The sequence below is a fragment of the Podarcis gaigeae genome (assembly GCF_964106915.1).
Source record: "Podarcis gaigeae genome assembly, chromosome: 12".
Classification (NCBI taxonomy): domain Eukaryota; kingdom Metazoa; phylum Chordata; class Lepidosauria; order Squamata; family Lacertidae; genus Podarcis; species Podarcis gaigeae.
In genome coordinates this window covers 24,185,754-24,202,030 of record NC_139688.1, presented here as the reverse complement: position 1 = coordinate 24,202,030, position 16,277 = coordinate 24,185,754, and the positions used below count along the sequence as shown (strand labels likewise).

Here is a 16,277-nt window from a genome sequence, read left to right as displayed (position 1 = left end):
TCTGAAGCCTGATTAAGAGCAGATAAGCCAGTGTTCCTGATCTTATGTACTTTAAATAACACCAATTGGACCAACTAAGTCAGTTCTTGGTATGAGCTTTCGTGTGCATTTGACTATGGCAGACCAACACGGCTACCTATCTGTAACTAGCACCAATTGGTTAGACTCATTTCAGCTATAATTCTGCTTAGTATTATGAATTATACAGATACTGCATTTGTTTTTTTGTATGTAAATCTCTTTATATGCAGTATTAGTATTAGAAGGGTCAAAAAAGGCCAACAATAATTGTCAGGAAAGACAGTCTATCCTTCTCACATGATTAAACTGCGTCAATTCAAGTAACAACTTGGTGTCTCAAGCAAAGCTACAAAAAAAAAAGGTGTTTGAGAGCAAATTTGGTCTCTCTGTGTGTATTTGTTCAGTGTATTGATGGTGTTGATCCCTAACTTTTAGACTCCCTTCTCAGGTATTACAACTATGGACTATCAGTTGGAGCAGCAGAAATGCAATTGCTTGTTGATGGACAAAAAGATCCTACAGCCCTTTGGAGGATATATTACAATCAAGGAGATCAGTGGCTAAAGGGTTTCATTCAACTTGGCCGCCTTCCACACCCATTTCAATTATCTCTAGATAAAGTCAGCCTTGGATTTTATGATGGTGTCTCAGCAATTGATGATATAACATTTGAGAACTGTGCAATGCCACCTCCAGCATTAAACTGCGAAGGCCCTGATCATTTCTGTTGCCAAGACTCAAAGGCTTGCATCGACAGTTTGTTATTGTGTGATCTTGTTGATGACTGTGGAGATGGGTCTGATGAAGACAAATGCGGTAAGACATTGAAACATTTCCCCTTAAATTGCAATGGTCAACTTCAAGCACTGAGTAAATCTTGTGCTTGCGTCTCAGGCGATATCACAGTTCTGTTCACTTCAGTAGACCTAGCACACTGAGTACTTAGAAGAGGGAAGGATTGCACCCATGAAGAAACCAAGGCCTGTGGAAACTGAATTTTAGAAAATGCAGTCCTTTGCTCACTTTGGATTAAGATTTGCTGATTTCCTACAGTTTTTAAAATGGTGCCTCATTCTTAGCACAGTGCTAAGAATAAGTAGGAAATCAGTTGAATTTTCTGCATGAGAAGCCTAACAATTTAACACATCCCATTAGTTTACACTAACTAATGTAAGTTAGTTATCATTCGTCATTGAAAGTGTCTGAAAATAGATACAGATGCTTGCGCGAAAGTGGCCTCACCAAATTTGCTGCCTGCATTCACAGGTGGCTACTTCTGAGAGATGGGATCTGTAAAAGGTACGGGGGGCGGGGCTTACTGTTAGCAAGGGTGGCAGCAGCCCTTTTCAAAACAACAAAGGTCTGTTTTTGAAGCTCTGCTGTCATGGGTGCGAGTAGAACTCCTCTCAGCAGCTGATAACTGGCAGCCACCAGTTTCTTCTGTGCAGAATGCCCCACATATAGTATTGACCTGTGGTGTTCCGGGGGGTGGGGGTGGGATGTGGCATCTCTCTGGCATTTAAAAATCAAAGGCATATACATTCACTGGTTTCAGCAACTGAGCTGCAGTGCGACTTTGAACTTGGCCTCTGCAACTGGGAACAAGATGTGGATGATGACTTTGACTGGACCAGAAACCAAGGGCCAACCTCCACTTTTAACACTGGGCCAATGAAGGACCACACTTTGGGCACAGCCAAAGGGCATTATCTTTACATTGAGTCTTCAGAGCCACAGATGTTCCAAAACCAAGCCACTCTACTAAGCCCAGTCTTTAACTCTACCTTTACTCATGGAAAGAAAAGCTGCATTTTTCGCTTCCATTATCATATGTTTGGAAAGCACATTTACAGGCTGGCAATTTCCCAGAGAACTGTGAGCAATACAAGGGGACAGCTGCTGTGGCAAACATTTGGCGATCAAGGCAACAGATGGATAAAGGAAGTGCTCTACATTGAGAGTTCAGAGCCATTTCAGGTATGCTTGCTTAGAATGATACGAATCGTTTATGAAGATTTTTCCTTTCCTTTCCAAATGGAAGTTTGACTGTTAGATCACATTTCCTTTGAACCAATTTCTGACCAAACATTAACTGGGCATATATTTTGTGGATATTTAGCAGCAAAATATATTGTAAAGGGATCACTAACCTTTAGGGGCCAGTGGGCACATTTTGAATTCTGTGGAAGTGTTGTGGTCACCAGTCACAAAATAGCTGTGTGGGGAGTGTAGCATAGCACAAAATGGGGCCACAATATGGTGTGGAATACAGGAGGCTGCAGTGGAAGGTTAGAGGTGGAAAAGTTCTGTTTCATAAATGTGAACTCATTCCATCCATGGAAGGGAATTTTGGATCTGTGTCATTCAGTCTTTGCTTGTCTCTTTGGTGGAAAATCAATTCCTGATGCAAGTTTCATTTACAGAGCACAGTGCTACTCCGTACTTATATTTTTCATACAGTTGTTTGAGTTTCCTCTGTTGTTTCAGACTAATCAAACATAAATGGCTATCAGTGACAAAATGGTATACAAAAAAGTCTTTCTTATGCCTTTAATAATAGCTATAGAAATCTAAAGGCCTCTGTAATCAGGTACCCATAATGTTAGTTTGGGGCATCAAGTAGTTTGCTTGTTTATCACCTAACATTTGCTCCTAAGCTGTGCTGGATTTTATCCATTCTGTGTGGTTGGAAACTGTGTTAATTGCCCCCATGTGGCGCTGCCAAATTATAAGAAACCACTAAAAATGCCTCTAATATCTTATTATTCCATAATAACTGCTGCAGGTCTTTATTAACGACTCTTACAAAGTTCTGTTCATACATAGCTACATCGTATAAGTTGATTACCCCTGCTGCTTTTTGTAATTCTCATTATCCACATATCCTAGACTGAATTTGCTAAAATGCTGAGAATGGGAATTTAGTGTGCAATTTTGCATGAAAAACTGCAACAATGATTTACATAACATTAGAGAGTGAAGAATTATTCGGTACTTGAAAGAGCAACCTATTTAAATAACTAAATATTTATTCATACACTCTCAAATTTTAGATTCCTCTTGATGTCCTGCAGATACAGTTTTTGTTGGTCACATCGCTATCCATAGGCAAGTTACCAAAGTCTGAACTGGAAGAAACTTGATGCTAGTCCCTAGCATAAACTAACAGAAAATATTACTTTGTGCCAAAATAATTTGCTGTCAGACTGCAGTACTTTCATGTTGTTTAAGTCTAACATGAAATTCACAACATGCTATACATGTCTACTCAGACGTAATCCAGCTGAGGTCTAAGGGACTTATTCTTGGGGAAGTGGTTAGACTATTGCAGTCTCAGAAATAGGAAACTTGTCTGCATCAAAGAAGTCATGTACACTGGAACAGAAATCCAGACTACAAAATGGAAGCGATACAGCTCAGTTTTATTTGACAGTACAACTAGAAGTAAGTACATTTCTCATGTGGTCCCAGAACAATAAATTTGCCCATACTGTAAGTCTGTAGTACCATAAAACTGTCCATCGGTCTCCAATCACAATGGGATAATTAGCAAACAACAGTGGCTCACAGCAAGCTCTTGACGTTTTTAGTACAGAGGGATAGCCTGTCCCTCTGATCTTCAGGTGTAAGCAAGACTTAACTTTTTTCTGAATTGTCCAGGGCAAGGCTTTACCAAAGGAACATTTGGTGTTGCTGAATAGGTTTTGCCACACAGTCTACATAAAGAGTGCTTGTGAGGAAGTGAACTCCCTTACAGTCAGATTCTTGTCAATCAGATGCCCATCTTCTGTGAAATCCTAGGCCTTCACATCTATTTTTGAACAAACTTTCATTTCATAATACTTTTTACTTGTGAACCTGTGGAAAGGGTCCTTTGTACATCACTTAGTTTTTTAGGAACATTAAAAATGGGTTCAGAAAAAAAGCATTTAGTCGCTACTGAAAAGATGGGGCAGGGGAAACAGAAGAGGAGGAAGCAATAAGTTTCTAATTAGTTCCAATACGAAGACTTTTTGATTCAACTCCCACTGTGTTAAAATGAAAAATAGACCCAATTTTTGGCATTAGCAACAACGTGATGAAAAATGACATTGACTCTAAAGTCAATTTTCTTAATTTTGAAACACTGGATTAAAATTAATTGCTTTGCATTTATCATATTTGCTTATATCTTATCTCATTTTTCATCTCACGGTTTCTTCTATGTTGTTTAAAAGAATGAAGGCTTATCTCTGTCTGAAAAGTTTTTCATGGCTTGGCTACTTGGTTCAGTTTAATGATTTATAACCAGTTTAGCATTTGTTTCTCAAAATAGTTTTAGCTATAGGATGCCTTATATGATTAATCATATATAGCTGATTTGTTAAACTTTGGGGAGGAAAATGAGTGTGTTATAGACAAAGATATTTTACTTTGTCTTTCCTCTTACACAGTTCTACAGAAAAAAGTATCCAAGAAAACTTGGTTTACAGTTTGCTGTAAACACATAGATCTGGAAAAGACTGAATTGCCTAGAGCATATAACACATTCAGTCACAACAGGATGCATCATGGTGACAGCATAGAGAAATAGAGAAATAGGCAGAGGTGGGGCAAGGATAGGACAGGAACAGGAGTGGGATGACTTTCATGGCATCTTTCCATCACCAGATCAGCTTGGTCTGTGCTCCATAGGCACAACAACTAAATTGCAACAAAGAGGGGAAGAGAGATTGCGACCTATTTGCAGACAGAGGAGCTTAGGGGAGTGATGTGTCCTACTTTACAGAGGGCAGACCTCTATTTGAAAGACTGTGTGACCCAAGTCCTATTTAAAGATAGGAAGGGACAGCAGGGGCCTTGAAGTTGTCCATCAGTTGTTGGTACCTGGATAGCACACTATGCAGGCACAAAGTTCACCTAGTCTCAGTTTTCCAAACTCTGGTAAAACGGATTATATTTCTATGTAAATTATAGTCATTATTTCTTGATTTGCTTCTCTACAAATAAATTAGCATATGCAGATATGACACAAAACTATGTCTTCTTTTTTACTTTTTACTTCTTCTTTTTTTTGGTGATGCATTGCCTTTTTTAAAAGTGATGAATCAGTAGCCACTCTAGAGGCAAAGGGACATGGGCTTTCCCTCCGTGGTCCTTTAAAGTGGCTTACAACTCCAGGATTTGGGAGAAATTGGGGTCTGAATTAATTAATCATCCAACACAATTTCCCCCTTCCTTTTAGGCCTCAGGCTGACAAGACAGGAAGTCTATATTGCAACATCAAGACCCACACTTGTGCATTATTTCATGTTTCTAATATTCTGTGCACATTCTGTGCCCAAACAAACAATCTACTCTGCTTTTGAAAATAGAATAAAAATAGAAGGTGGCACACATACACCCAAATTAAAACAATAAGAAATGTAAACATATATATATATATATATATATATATATATATATACACACATACACACACACACACACACACACACACACACACACACACACACATATACATACCATAAAACCGCAGAATAAAATGAGCAGTAAAAAAAGTAAAAGAAAAATCCAGCAGCTATAAAACACAAAGTTAACTTCTCAAAATCTCAGAAGGTAGATAAAATAACTATACATTCTGAATAACCACAGAAGATATGGAGGAATTGGGAAGAATGGGTCATACTACTGTTGGAAGGAATTGCCTTCATATCTGCCAAGAGACATATTAACCTATGAATTTCCATAGCATCAGCTTTGTCCTTACTGCGGCAGTTTTAGATAACAGAAAGTTCATTTTGTTCTAAAAATAATCAGTATTTCTCTTTAATATATGGTAAGTTAAATATAATGTATAATTCTCATTTACAGAGAATTATTTCTTATGTAGTATTTGACCAACTACATATGAGCCTTGTAAGTTTCATTCAAGCTAGATCTGCAAAGTTCTTAGAGCTAAAAGAAACTGGGAACTATTTATCCTCATTCAGATAATAAATGAGATGTGAAATTAGCTTCATGGTAAATGAGTTCCCTGGAGGATGGTACAGTATATATAATGGAATCTGAAGTTTGCACATACACAGTTGGCAGATGCTTTTTAAAATGGCTTGCATTTTGGAACCGGATTCTGACAAATCTTCCTTCACTACAAAAAAAAGTAGATAAGAAACTGATCCTGTTTGCACCTTTACATGGAGTTTTGTGAAAACCTCTTTGACATGTATCATGAAGAGCAGAAATCAAGATTGCTTAGGCCAACTTGTAAGAATTATATTGAATATATCTAAGAGCCAATTAACATGTTGTGCTATATTTTTACGTATTGATTACAGGTGTCGTGGGTCTTTGTCCCTCCCTATGCCTCAGGGGTGGTTGTGGGTGTGAGTGTGATTGGGATCAAAGCTGGGAAGGAAAAGGTTAATCATCCCATTGCCTCGTACAGCAGTCCCAGTTAAAATCAGCCACCTCAGCAACAGTAAATAAATATGGGAAAGAAAAACACATAGTAACTTGCTATGCACTTAAAGTAACTTCTTGTTTGGACCTAAGAGCTCCCAGTTTGGAAACAGCCGAAACTGTACTATCAGGATTTTCTCAATTAATGTTCTCAATTAATGACAATTAGTTTGAAGTCTGTGAATGCAGTTGAGTATAAGGGTGGAAAATGGGCAAGAGAAAATGGCAACTGTGTCAGATGATGGCAGGTCCAGAATGTATAGTAAGTAGTTCTAATTTTAAAAATAACATCCAGACAAAACAGTTACTATTGGTTGGTGGTAATGATGGGTCTAGAAGAAGTATTCAACCTGTTCTAAAAGAGTTTTTTTGTTTGGGGGTAGGTACTCTTGATTTTGCCTCAGTTACAAATGTGCAGGTGATAGACAGTGGTAGTCAAGAATGTCTTTTGCCACCTCTGTTTGGTTTGCCAAGTGTACCCTTTCCTGAATGAAGACCTAGCTCCAACAGTTCATGCTACCGTCTCCTCCTCTATTTAATAAGAGATACAGATCTGTGTACACAGTACTGAACTTAAAACACAGCTAGGACAGACACAGGATAGATATGGATTGTGTACACATCATGTGTACTCTGCCTCCAAGACCAGCCTGAAAGGATGTGTTATACTTTATAATCAATATCCCATTACCCAAAGCAAGGCTATTATTTATCCGTAACATATTAAATAAAGGAAAACCCCAAATTGAATATTCAGACTAATTTTGGAATTGTACACAAATAATTTTGACTATATGTTTATTGTAATGCAGTCTTGGTATTTTTCTTTCTTTGACAGTCTCTTAGGATGAATTCCTTTTACGTTATTATTCTCCCACATCCACACTTCTATTGGCAAATTTACTTTATCTGCACTGAATTGTAGCTAACTGGAGTTTGCCTGCCTATCAAAGGGAAGCTCCTGGCATGTAAAAACAGACACTCATCCTTTTTGTATCTTGCAAGAATCCTTCCTATTTGTTATTCATTGCTAGTTTTCCGAAAGTGAAAATATTTACAAGAACTAATTAGCTGTAGGAGAAAGGATGTAGCAATACATAATGTCTAAACATACATTTCCATATTTGACCTGAATCTGTTTACCACATCCCCCATCCTTCATTCCCTCACCTAAATGCCAATGATACAGAACTGAAAAGAACATCATCTTATGTAAATGTCTGATGAGGAACATTTGTTTTTGAAAATATTAGTTGCATTACAATTTAAGTTGTACTTTTCCAGCTTATTTTTTCCCCTGTCACTCTTTAGTTTTGAAAAATATGGATGTATTGTATAAATTATCACCTGTAGCTTATGGCGCATGGAAATCTAATATTGAAACTAAGATGTATCTTTCTGTTTATCCAGACTGTGGGATTCATGTGTCTGCTTTTCATGATTGACGAGAGCATTATTGTAGGGCATGTGCATGCAAGGGTTTTATAGGCGTTCATCTGAATGTGCAGTTTTGATCTACTGCCTGTATTGCATAGCTGATGTTGGAAATTATGCTATCTACATGGATAATAATACTGGGTACTACCCAGACTGGGAAAGGCTAACCTCTCCTTTTCCCAAACAGGAAATTTATAAAATTTAAAGAGATGGGGGATCCAGTCCTGATTTTAATGTCATCTCATCCAGTTAGGCCTTGATATTAAAACTTGATAGGGTGTCTAGGAAGGAAGAAACTGTAGGAAGGAAGCAAGAAAGGAGCACACAGGCACATATGTTGGGAATGTGTCCTCATGTTCCTTATTTGACTGTGTTCTCACTATTCTACCCTGGTTGGTTCTCTCCAGGTTGAAGGGCCATTGGCATAAATCCTTCATTTTAACTGTTTCCAATAATAGATTTTGGAATCAGACCAAATAATCAGGCTCTCCATCTTTTGTGCTGATAAAGAATGCCCAAATGCATTTAACAGTGTCCAAGACTAAGACAGAATATGAGCTCTCCAATCTAAAATACTGTGGACAAGATCTAAAAGATCTCACAAGAAAAACGTGTCCCTCTGTCTTTGTTTGTATTCCTTCCCAGTGATAGTGCCTGACATCTCATATGACATGCCATTTTCGAAGCTTCTCCAGACTTCGGGGACAGCTTAATTGGGGAGCTACCTGGGTGTCTCTCTGTCAAGGCAAGTCCTTTAAACTCTGGACATAATGAAATATAACTATTCAACTAAATAAAAGCACTGACAGAAGGATTACTGCCAGTGCAACAGGGCTTTATGTCTTCTCCCCCCACATGCCCCACACTGTCCTCAAATATTCTCCATAGGGGTAGGGGAAACCCCAGAACAGATTTATGGGGTGCATGGGGTAAGGAGATGGAGAGAATGTTACATTGCACAAGTAGAAACCTTGTGCTGACCAAACCAGCAACTTAGTGTTATGTTGAGTCCAACCCATTGTATTTGAACTGGAGTTTAATTTAGGTTGCACCACTTTATTTAGCATAAGATAAAAACCATAATACCACGGATATTGATTATAGTCAGATATCTATAAGATCTTCTTTAGTCATTTGGGAGCTCCTTCACTCTGAGCAACTCCTTCATATTTTCAGCATGATGTGAAGTTCTTGTGATTCATTCCTGCCCATGTAGTTGAGTCATATACATGTGCTTCCAGGATAAGGCCTCACATTTGGCTGGGGTGACATTTAAAGGGAACCTCCATATAGAAAGTCTGTTCTCTAATACCATTTCTTGAAATGCAATTTCTTTACTGTTCGTCAAATAATATAATAGCATCTTCATTTTGGTTCATTTTAATGGTATTCCCCTAATATTATGCTTCAGACACATGATGACTGAAATCATTAACCATGATTAATTATGTAATGATTACTACTGAATGTGCTAACAATGATGAGGCTCTAACTATAGAATCTTGCCATAATTCTATATTACAGTGATATTTTAATGGGCTTACACATGGCTGTGTAGCCAACCACACTAATGCTTTAAGTGTTCCTTGTGATTAAAAGGAGCACCAGGGAGAGTTAATCATGATTAGTTTCTCTCATAAACACAGTTTATCCTCAAGAAAGGCTATAAGCGCTTCATAAAAAGTCAAAATCGTACTCTTTTGAGGGGAGGGGTATAAATGGATATTAAACATGTAATTAGAAGTGGAAATCCTCTCAGTGGCGGTGACAGATGGCTTTTTAATTATTGCTTTTTCTTAGATCTTGGTGGAAGGTACTGTGGGGGATGGCTTCACTGGAGACATTGGAATTGATGACCTATCTTTTATGAACTGCACACTTTACAATGGTAAGGAGAAATCTAGACTTAAAACTTTTAGTGTGGCCAAATTGTGACTTATAGTTCGCATGCAAATGAAGTTCCCAATCCCAGAAATGCAGAATGCAGGAAAATGAATAGCCATTTTGGAAGAAATCATAGAATCGTTGAGTTAGAGAGAGCTTTATAGACCACCTAGTCCAACCCCCTGCTCAAGGCAAGAATTCCAGAGCTCTATATGAGGGAGAGCCCACCGCCCTTCCAGGTAATTGGTTCCACTGTTGAATGGCTCTTAGAGTCAAGGAGTATCACTTACTCTTCAACAAAAAACAACAACACCTATCCTCCTATAACTTATGTGCATTAGATCTTGCAAAGAGCAAACACCTATACCTGCCCAGCTATTTGAATGTCACCCGCTCAGTCTTCTTTTCTCCAGGTTAAACCTCTTCTCATTGGGCTTGCTTTCCATGCTAAAGGCCATTCCTCATATATGAAAAAATAGGGTATTTGCGAAACTCATAAGAGATAACTGTAACCATTTGCTTCTTAAGGGAATTTGCCAGTTGATTCAACAACTCCATCAGGGACATCCATTCCTGTGACACTTCCTATGAACAACTGTACAGAAAAAGAATTCATCTGCAGAGCCACTGGCCAATGCATCAATATCACCCAGAAGTGTGATTTCCGTCCTGATTGTTCTGACAGATCTGATGAGTCATCTTGTGGTGAGCATAAGAATTATTAATGAATACTGCTGCATTAAGTTGACCTGATTCTTTCATGGTGCTATTCCATGTTCATATTAGATTGCTATTCTATGTGCATATCTCAATTTTTTTTTTTTTGTATCTTCCCCATTCTCAAAGTAATTCAGGTTAGGTTTTTCACTCAAAGAAACTGTTGTGTGCTCTTTCGTATGATGCTGGGATTTGAAATGGCAGTAATTTAGAAGAAATGTCTCCAGCATGCATTGTTCTGCCCATTTCTCATTTTTAAAGTTACATATAATTGTTTGGTTTACTAAACTGACCAATGACTGCAAAGCACCTTTGCACTCATCTGCATGCAAAAGGCTATGGAAATCTGAAGCAATGAGTTGAAAATATGTGCCATTAAGTTATCTAGCTTGGTTTCTTATGCAAAATAAGCCTACAAGAGTACTGTATAATCATTGTTGATTTCATAGTACTTGATAGAGCCAATTTAATAGCTCATAACCAAAAAGCTCAACCTAAAAAAATTGCTCTGCATAACACATGGTAGGTCTTAATGGTTCCATAACAGTTAATGAATTTAATATATATATTCTGTTTCATTCTTGTTAAATAAATATTCTGGAGACAGTGGCTTTCAAAACTTGACAGGGATGCCACAGACTTCAAAATAGCTTTGTGGTTTTATTGAATAAATGAATTCTTTATTTATAAAAGGCAAAAGCCTTCACATCAGTTGTCATACCTAGGAACTTAACAGGCTGTCATGTCACCAGTACAATTGACAGCCTAAATTTGGGAACAATTATTATAAGAACAAAACCCCTTCACTTATGACTACTGTTCAGAAGGAGAACAATATTTTGTTTAATACTACAAAAGCTAACTTTTTGAAATGAGGGGAGGGGTTGCTTTTAAGCAAAGCTATAAAAGAAACATTCAGGAAAATAGTATGTTAAATCTGCTCTCTTGTAAGAGACACAAATACAAAATCATGCTTTAACAATTGTGCTGATCATATTTAGAGCAGTAGCCAGCCAGAACCATTTTGTTGGTTGGTTGGTTGGTTGGTTGGTTGGTTGGTTGGTTGGTTTTGGAAATTTTAATGTCCCACCCTTCAGTTTAGAACACAACTTTCAATACAGTATATCATAAAAAGGCTAAAAACCATCATGGGGGAAGAACATTTTGGGCAGGCTCTTATTGCTTGCAATAGCAAAGTTTGCATTGCTCTGACACAGAGTACCAGTGAGAGCGTTCACACGGCAACTACTAGTGCCTTGTAAAGAAACTAGCCAAACTGTCCATGGAAATGAAATGACATTTCATGTCTATATTGTTCAATAGAATTCCAATGTTCTTTTCTTTCTTGTTTCAATAGCCTCAGATGCTTGTGACTTTGACAGTGGAAACTTCTGTGAATGGTATCAGCCTGCTGCTCAAATGGCAACAACAGCTTCAACCCATACTGTTAATATATTCCAGTGGGGCCTTGGAAAAGGAGCCGAAATCCACCCAGGTGGAGAGGGCCATAGACCGTTGACTGATCATACTACGTGAGTGCAATGGTCAAACTGCTCAGAATTATATGCATTTCTTTCGAGCTGTGTGGATTTAACCAGCTGTGTTAGATTTTAACAGTGAGTGTGCTGCTTCTTTGGTCTGCTTAACAAAGTTCTGAACAACTGGAAACAGAAAACACAATTTACTTAACTTTTCCAGGGTTTCAGGCATGAGATTCTCCAGACGTATCCAGAAATGCTGGAGATTGAACCTGGACCTTCTGCATACAAAGCATGTCTTCTACCACTTAGTTACAGCTCTTCCGCTATATTTACACTTTATTTCTTAGACCACTAGTGTGTGTGTGTTTGTGTTTAGATTATATAAATTATATCTAGAGTCTCCAAAGCCTGGTACATATGTGCATTGTAACAATGGAACACTGTATTTTGAGTCAGACTGTTGGTGCACATTGAATAGCAGTGGCTCTCCAGAGTTCTGACAGAAGGCTTCTCCAACCCTACCTAGATATGCCAGGGATTTAATTTGGGATCATTTGCATGCAGAGCAAATGCTCTACTATGGATCTGTAGCCCTAATCAAGGTTTTGGGATTGAGCTGAAGCGTTGTCCGCACTGTGCCCTGTCCTCTGCTCTCAGGCGTGAATTCCTCCCAATCCCTGTGTGCCTCCCCCACCTGTCCTACCTGAGTTTGTGATTATATCTGGCAGTCATAATCCAAGAACACTCCCTTTGAGGCCCTGGGTTCAACATCAGTTATATGTATTGCTTAACTCAGATTTACGGTGGTGGTGGTGGATTCATGTGCAAGAAGGGATGCATGCTTAGGTTTTACAACTAAGGAAGGTTTGAGAACAGGCAATGGGAGGAATTCAGCATCATGCTTTTCCTATTATTTCATCAGTGCACGCTTGGCCAATGGAACAATCTCCGTTTTCCTCCCCCAAGCATGGTATTCTAGTGGTGCTCCAAAAACCCCTGAGCTAATAATGGGTGTGTGTGTGTGTGTGTGTGTGTGTGTGTGTGTAAGGAGCCATGGGGGGGGGGCGGGATCCCATTTCGCCAGCAGGATAGTTCACTTGATTGCATTCCCACACCTACTGACTTGAATCTGACCCAATTTGAGGATAAATACTTTGAGCCCAGACTTCGTACAGCACCTACGGCAGGCAATGTCTCACACACCCTCCCAGGTCTTCACATAACAAACAGTGGAATTGCTTTGGACTCAAGGGGTGGTGGAGTGGCGATTGATTTCTGGTGGGTTCATTATGCAGACCATCATTTCCTAGTAAAAAGATTATTTGGATTTGCGCATGATATGCTGAACAATAAAACGATTTAATGTGTGTGTTTTGTTGCATGCTAGCTGTGTTTGCTTGTATATAAATATGAGGTCCTGCATTTGTCTGTAAGCCGAACTGTGGCTCATTGGATCATTTAGGATCTATTTGTGTGGATGGGCTATTCACATAAGGCTGTATCAAGTGCATAACTGCTAGTGGAAATGATTCTAAGAATTCTTATATGGCTTATATTGGAACAGGCATCCTATGGTGCTGTTTCCCTAGTGACTCCCACTGTTTTCTCAGATAGACTCTGTTAAGTTATTGGCTGAATGTCATTGGGGTAATAGCTGCTCTCTGTTGGGTCTGGATCTGATTTGACATGACAGTCAAAAGCAGCAAGCAGTCATATAATCTTATACCCTGACCAAGTGGGAAAAACTGGAACTGTTAAAGCATTTGCCAAGTGAAACCTCAATTTCATATTGTGCCAAACCACAGAAGAGTTGCAAAACTGTAAATAAATCATGCCAACTGTGATTAGATGCTGTGCTGGAATGTCTGCTTCCATCTTTATTACTTGAGAGTGAGATTTTATCCCATTGTTTCCTTTTCCTTTCAAGCTCAGAGGATTTATGATGGAATGTTAATGAGATGTGCTCTGTTTTGGATGAGCCACAGAAGAATTGTGAATTAATTTCAGCTCTTTGTCAGAAGCAGCCAAACTTAAAGCACAACAAAATAACAACAACAAAAAGGAACAGTAGATAATTTTAAAGCTAGTATTCAGCAATTGTTGTGTTAAATATGGAATTCTTCATCTCTGGTGCCCTTTGGTTTGTGAATTATTAACCATGCTGTTTTTAATCAGGTAGTGGGAAACCTGAGAGCTTTTTGAATTATCAAAGGACGAGAAGTGAGTTAAAATAAGTAAAATCAAAGGCATTGTGAAAGAAACAGGAATCACATTGATTACCATCCAGTCTTGGCTTATTTACGTGCCTATAATATATTTAGTTTGGCTGCCATCAGGCTTGTCCCAATATCCTTTGTTGGTAAAAAGTACACTTCTGTTAGGTTATTTATTTATATTTACTCACATTTCTAGGTCACTGTAGTGGCAAAAGATCTTAGGGGTAGCAAGAAGAACTTAAAAATTTATACCAATGCACACCACCACCAACAACAACAACCAGTTTAAATTCGTCTAAAACAAATAACATCTATTTAGATGTGACCCACACTCAAAAAGTAGAAACAGTCTCACAGCGGGAGCTTTGTCCTGGGTTGTTGTTTTTTTGGTATGTGTAACTGCAAAATAGTTTCCACTACCTAGGTTTGCTATATTTCAAAGTGAAAAACTCAAAAAAGACAAGAAAAGAATATATGGCAGCCCTACCACTACCAAAGAGATACGTTGCCTTGATACTTAACAGTGGCTTGCCCTTTGGGGAATGGAGGTTCAATGCAAAGCACATCTCTGGTTATGTGTGCATGTCTTCCACAGCACTCCATATCACTTTTTGGCCATTAACTGCAAAGCACTAAGGATTTCTCAGAATGAACTAAATTCCTCTTTGCTCACCTACTGAAAAGTCTGGGTACCTTTTACCTATAGTGCATATAGTGTATGATTGCATTCATAGATTAACCTGAGTAATTTTCTTCTGACAAGAAATTCATTTTGCAGTTAATTATGTTACTGTGGATTAAATGGTAATTATCCGATTCTCTAAGGGCTCTGATTTCTGTGGAGTTGATTCTGTACTCCAGCACTAAGCCAGAAACAAGAGGTTTCTTGGTGTGAGGGATATGGAAAGTTTGGACTAGTGGAGACTGACACAGTAGTTGATGTGACCTTCAAGCAATGATGGCACTGAATTAACACCCCTCTCTCAGTTGAGGCAGGGAACTGAAAGAGAAGAACCATCAGCCTGCACTAATTCTGTGGATGAAGCTACATGTGGGAGAAGGGGTTTACTGAGGGCTGAGTGAAACCCTCTCCAGGCAGCAACACAAAGAGGAGGCAAATAGGCCCCAGCACATCTTTTCTGCGTGCTTTTCAAAAAGCCTCTCCCCCCACCCTGTCCTTTTTCAAAAAGTCCTTCCATAGGCAGCCAAAGCAAAGGAGATGGAATGGTCTCAGCCCTTCCCCAACCCCAACATTCTCCAAAAACCCAAAGGGGTAGTAGCATCTTTCCTTTTGATTTGATTTGTTATATTTTTCTATTCTGCCTTTCATTCAAATCAGTCCCAAAGCGGCTTACAAACAATACATAACAAGAAGATTATAGATAGGTAGCCGTGTTGGTCTGCCATAGTCAAAACAAAATAAAAAAATTCCTTCCAGTAGCACCTTAAAGACCAACTAAGTTAGTCCTTGGTATGAGCTTTCGTGTGCATGCACACTTCTTCAGATACACTGAAACAGAAGTCACCAGGAATGGGAATGGGTGATTGGCAGATAGCTGTGATGAGCCTGAACATTATAGAACATTATAGAACACAATAAAACATCACAAGTAGAGCATAAATCTTATGAAATAATTAACAAGTCACCAGTGGAAGAATTACACTCTAAAAAAGATTGTAAACAAAGCAACAACTAAAAAAATAAGCTAAACACCGCAGTTAAGGCAAAAAGCATATTATGTGATTAACAGCATTTATAATCCATAAAACAATATTAACAAAATAGCAACCAAAAAATAAACTAATTGCTGTTAAGATCATACACTCCCGCTCCACACCCCCATAACTCATAATATCTGCCTCTATTCAGCTCACTAAAGTACATAAACACACAATGCCTGTGGCAGCAATGCCATTCTGGATGTTCTTTGGGCAGGAAGTATGGTTGCACAGCTGAAACCAACCACCCTCTGATGGCAAACAGAGTCTCTCTTCCCTCACAGTTTTTCCTCTGGAAACAGCTCTCTTATGAAGGCTCCTACGGCTGGACAGGTGAGAAAGCCATTACTGCACCTGCTGG

At 38.7% G+C, this 16,277-nt stretch overlaps 1 protein-coding gene across 4 annotated transcripts in view; it reads left to right on the top strand.

Annotated features, from left to right (window-relative positions):
* MALRD1 (MAM and LDL receptor class A domain containing 1) overlaps positions 1-16,277 on the top strand; it is a 243,669-nt gene that overhangs the window by 63,561 nt on the left and 163,831 nt on the right. For all 4 annotated transcript variants that reach the window (XM_083704544.1, XM_083704545.1, XM_083704546.1 and 1 more), the window contains 5 exons: positions 470-837; positions 1,577-1,998; positions 9,700-9,787; positions 10,312-10,488; positions 11,858-12,032. In XM_083704544.1, coding sequence (XP_083560670.1) covers positions 470-837; positions 1,577-1,998; positions 9,700-9,787; positions 10,312-10,488; positions 11,858-12,032 — 1,230 coding nt within the window. The remainder of the gene's footprint in view (positions 1-469; positions 838-1,576; positions 1,999-9,699; positions 9,788-10,311; positions 10,489-11,857; positions 12,033-16,277) is intronic.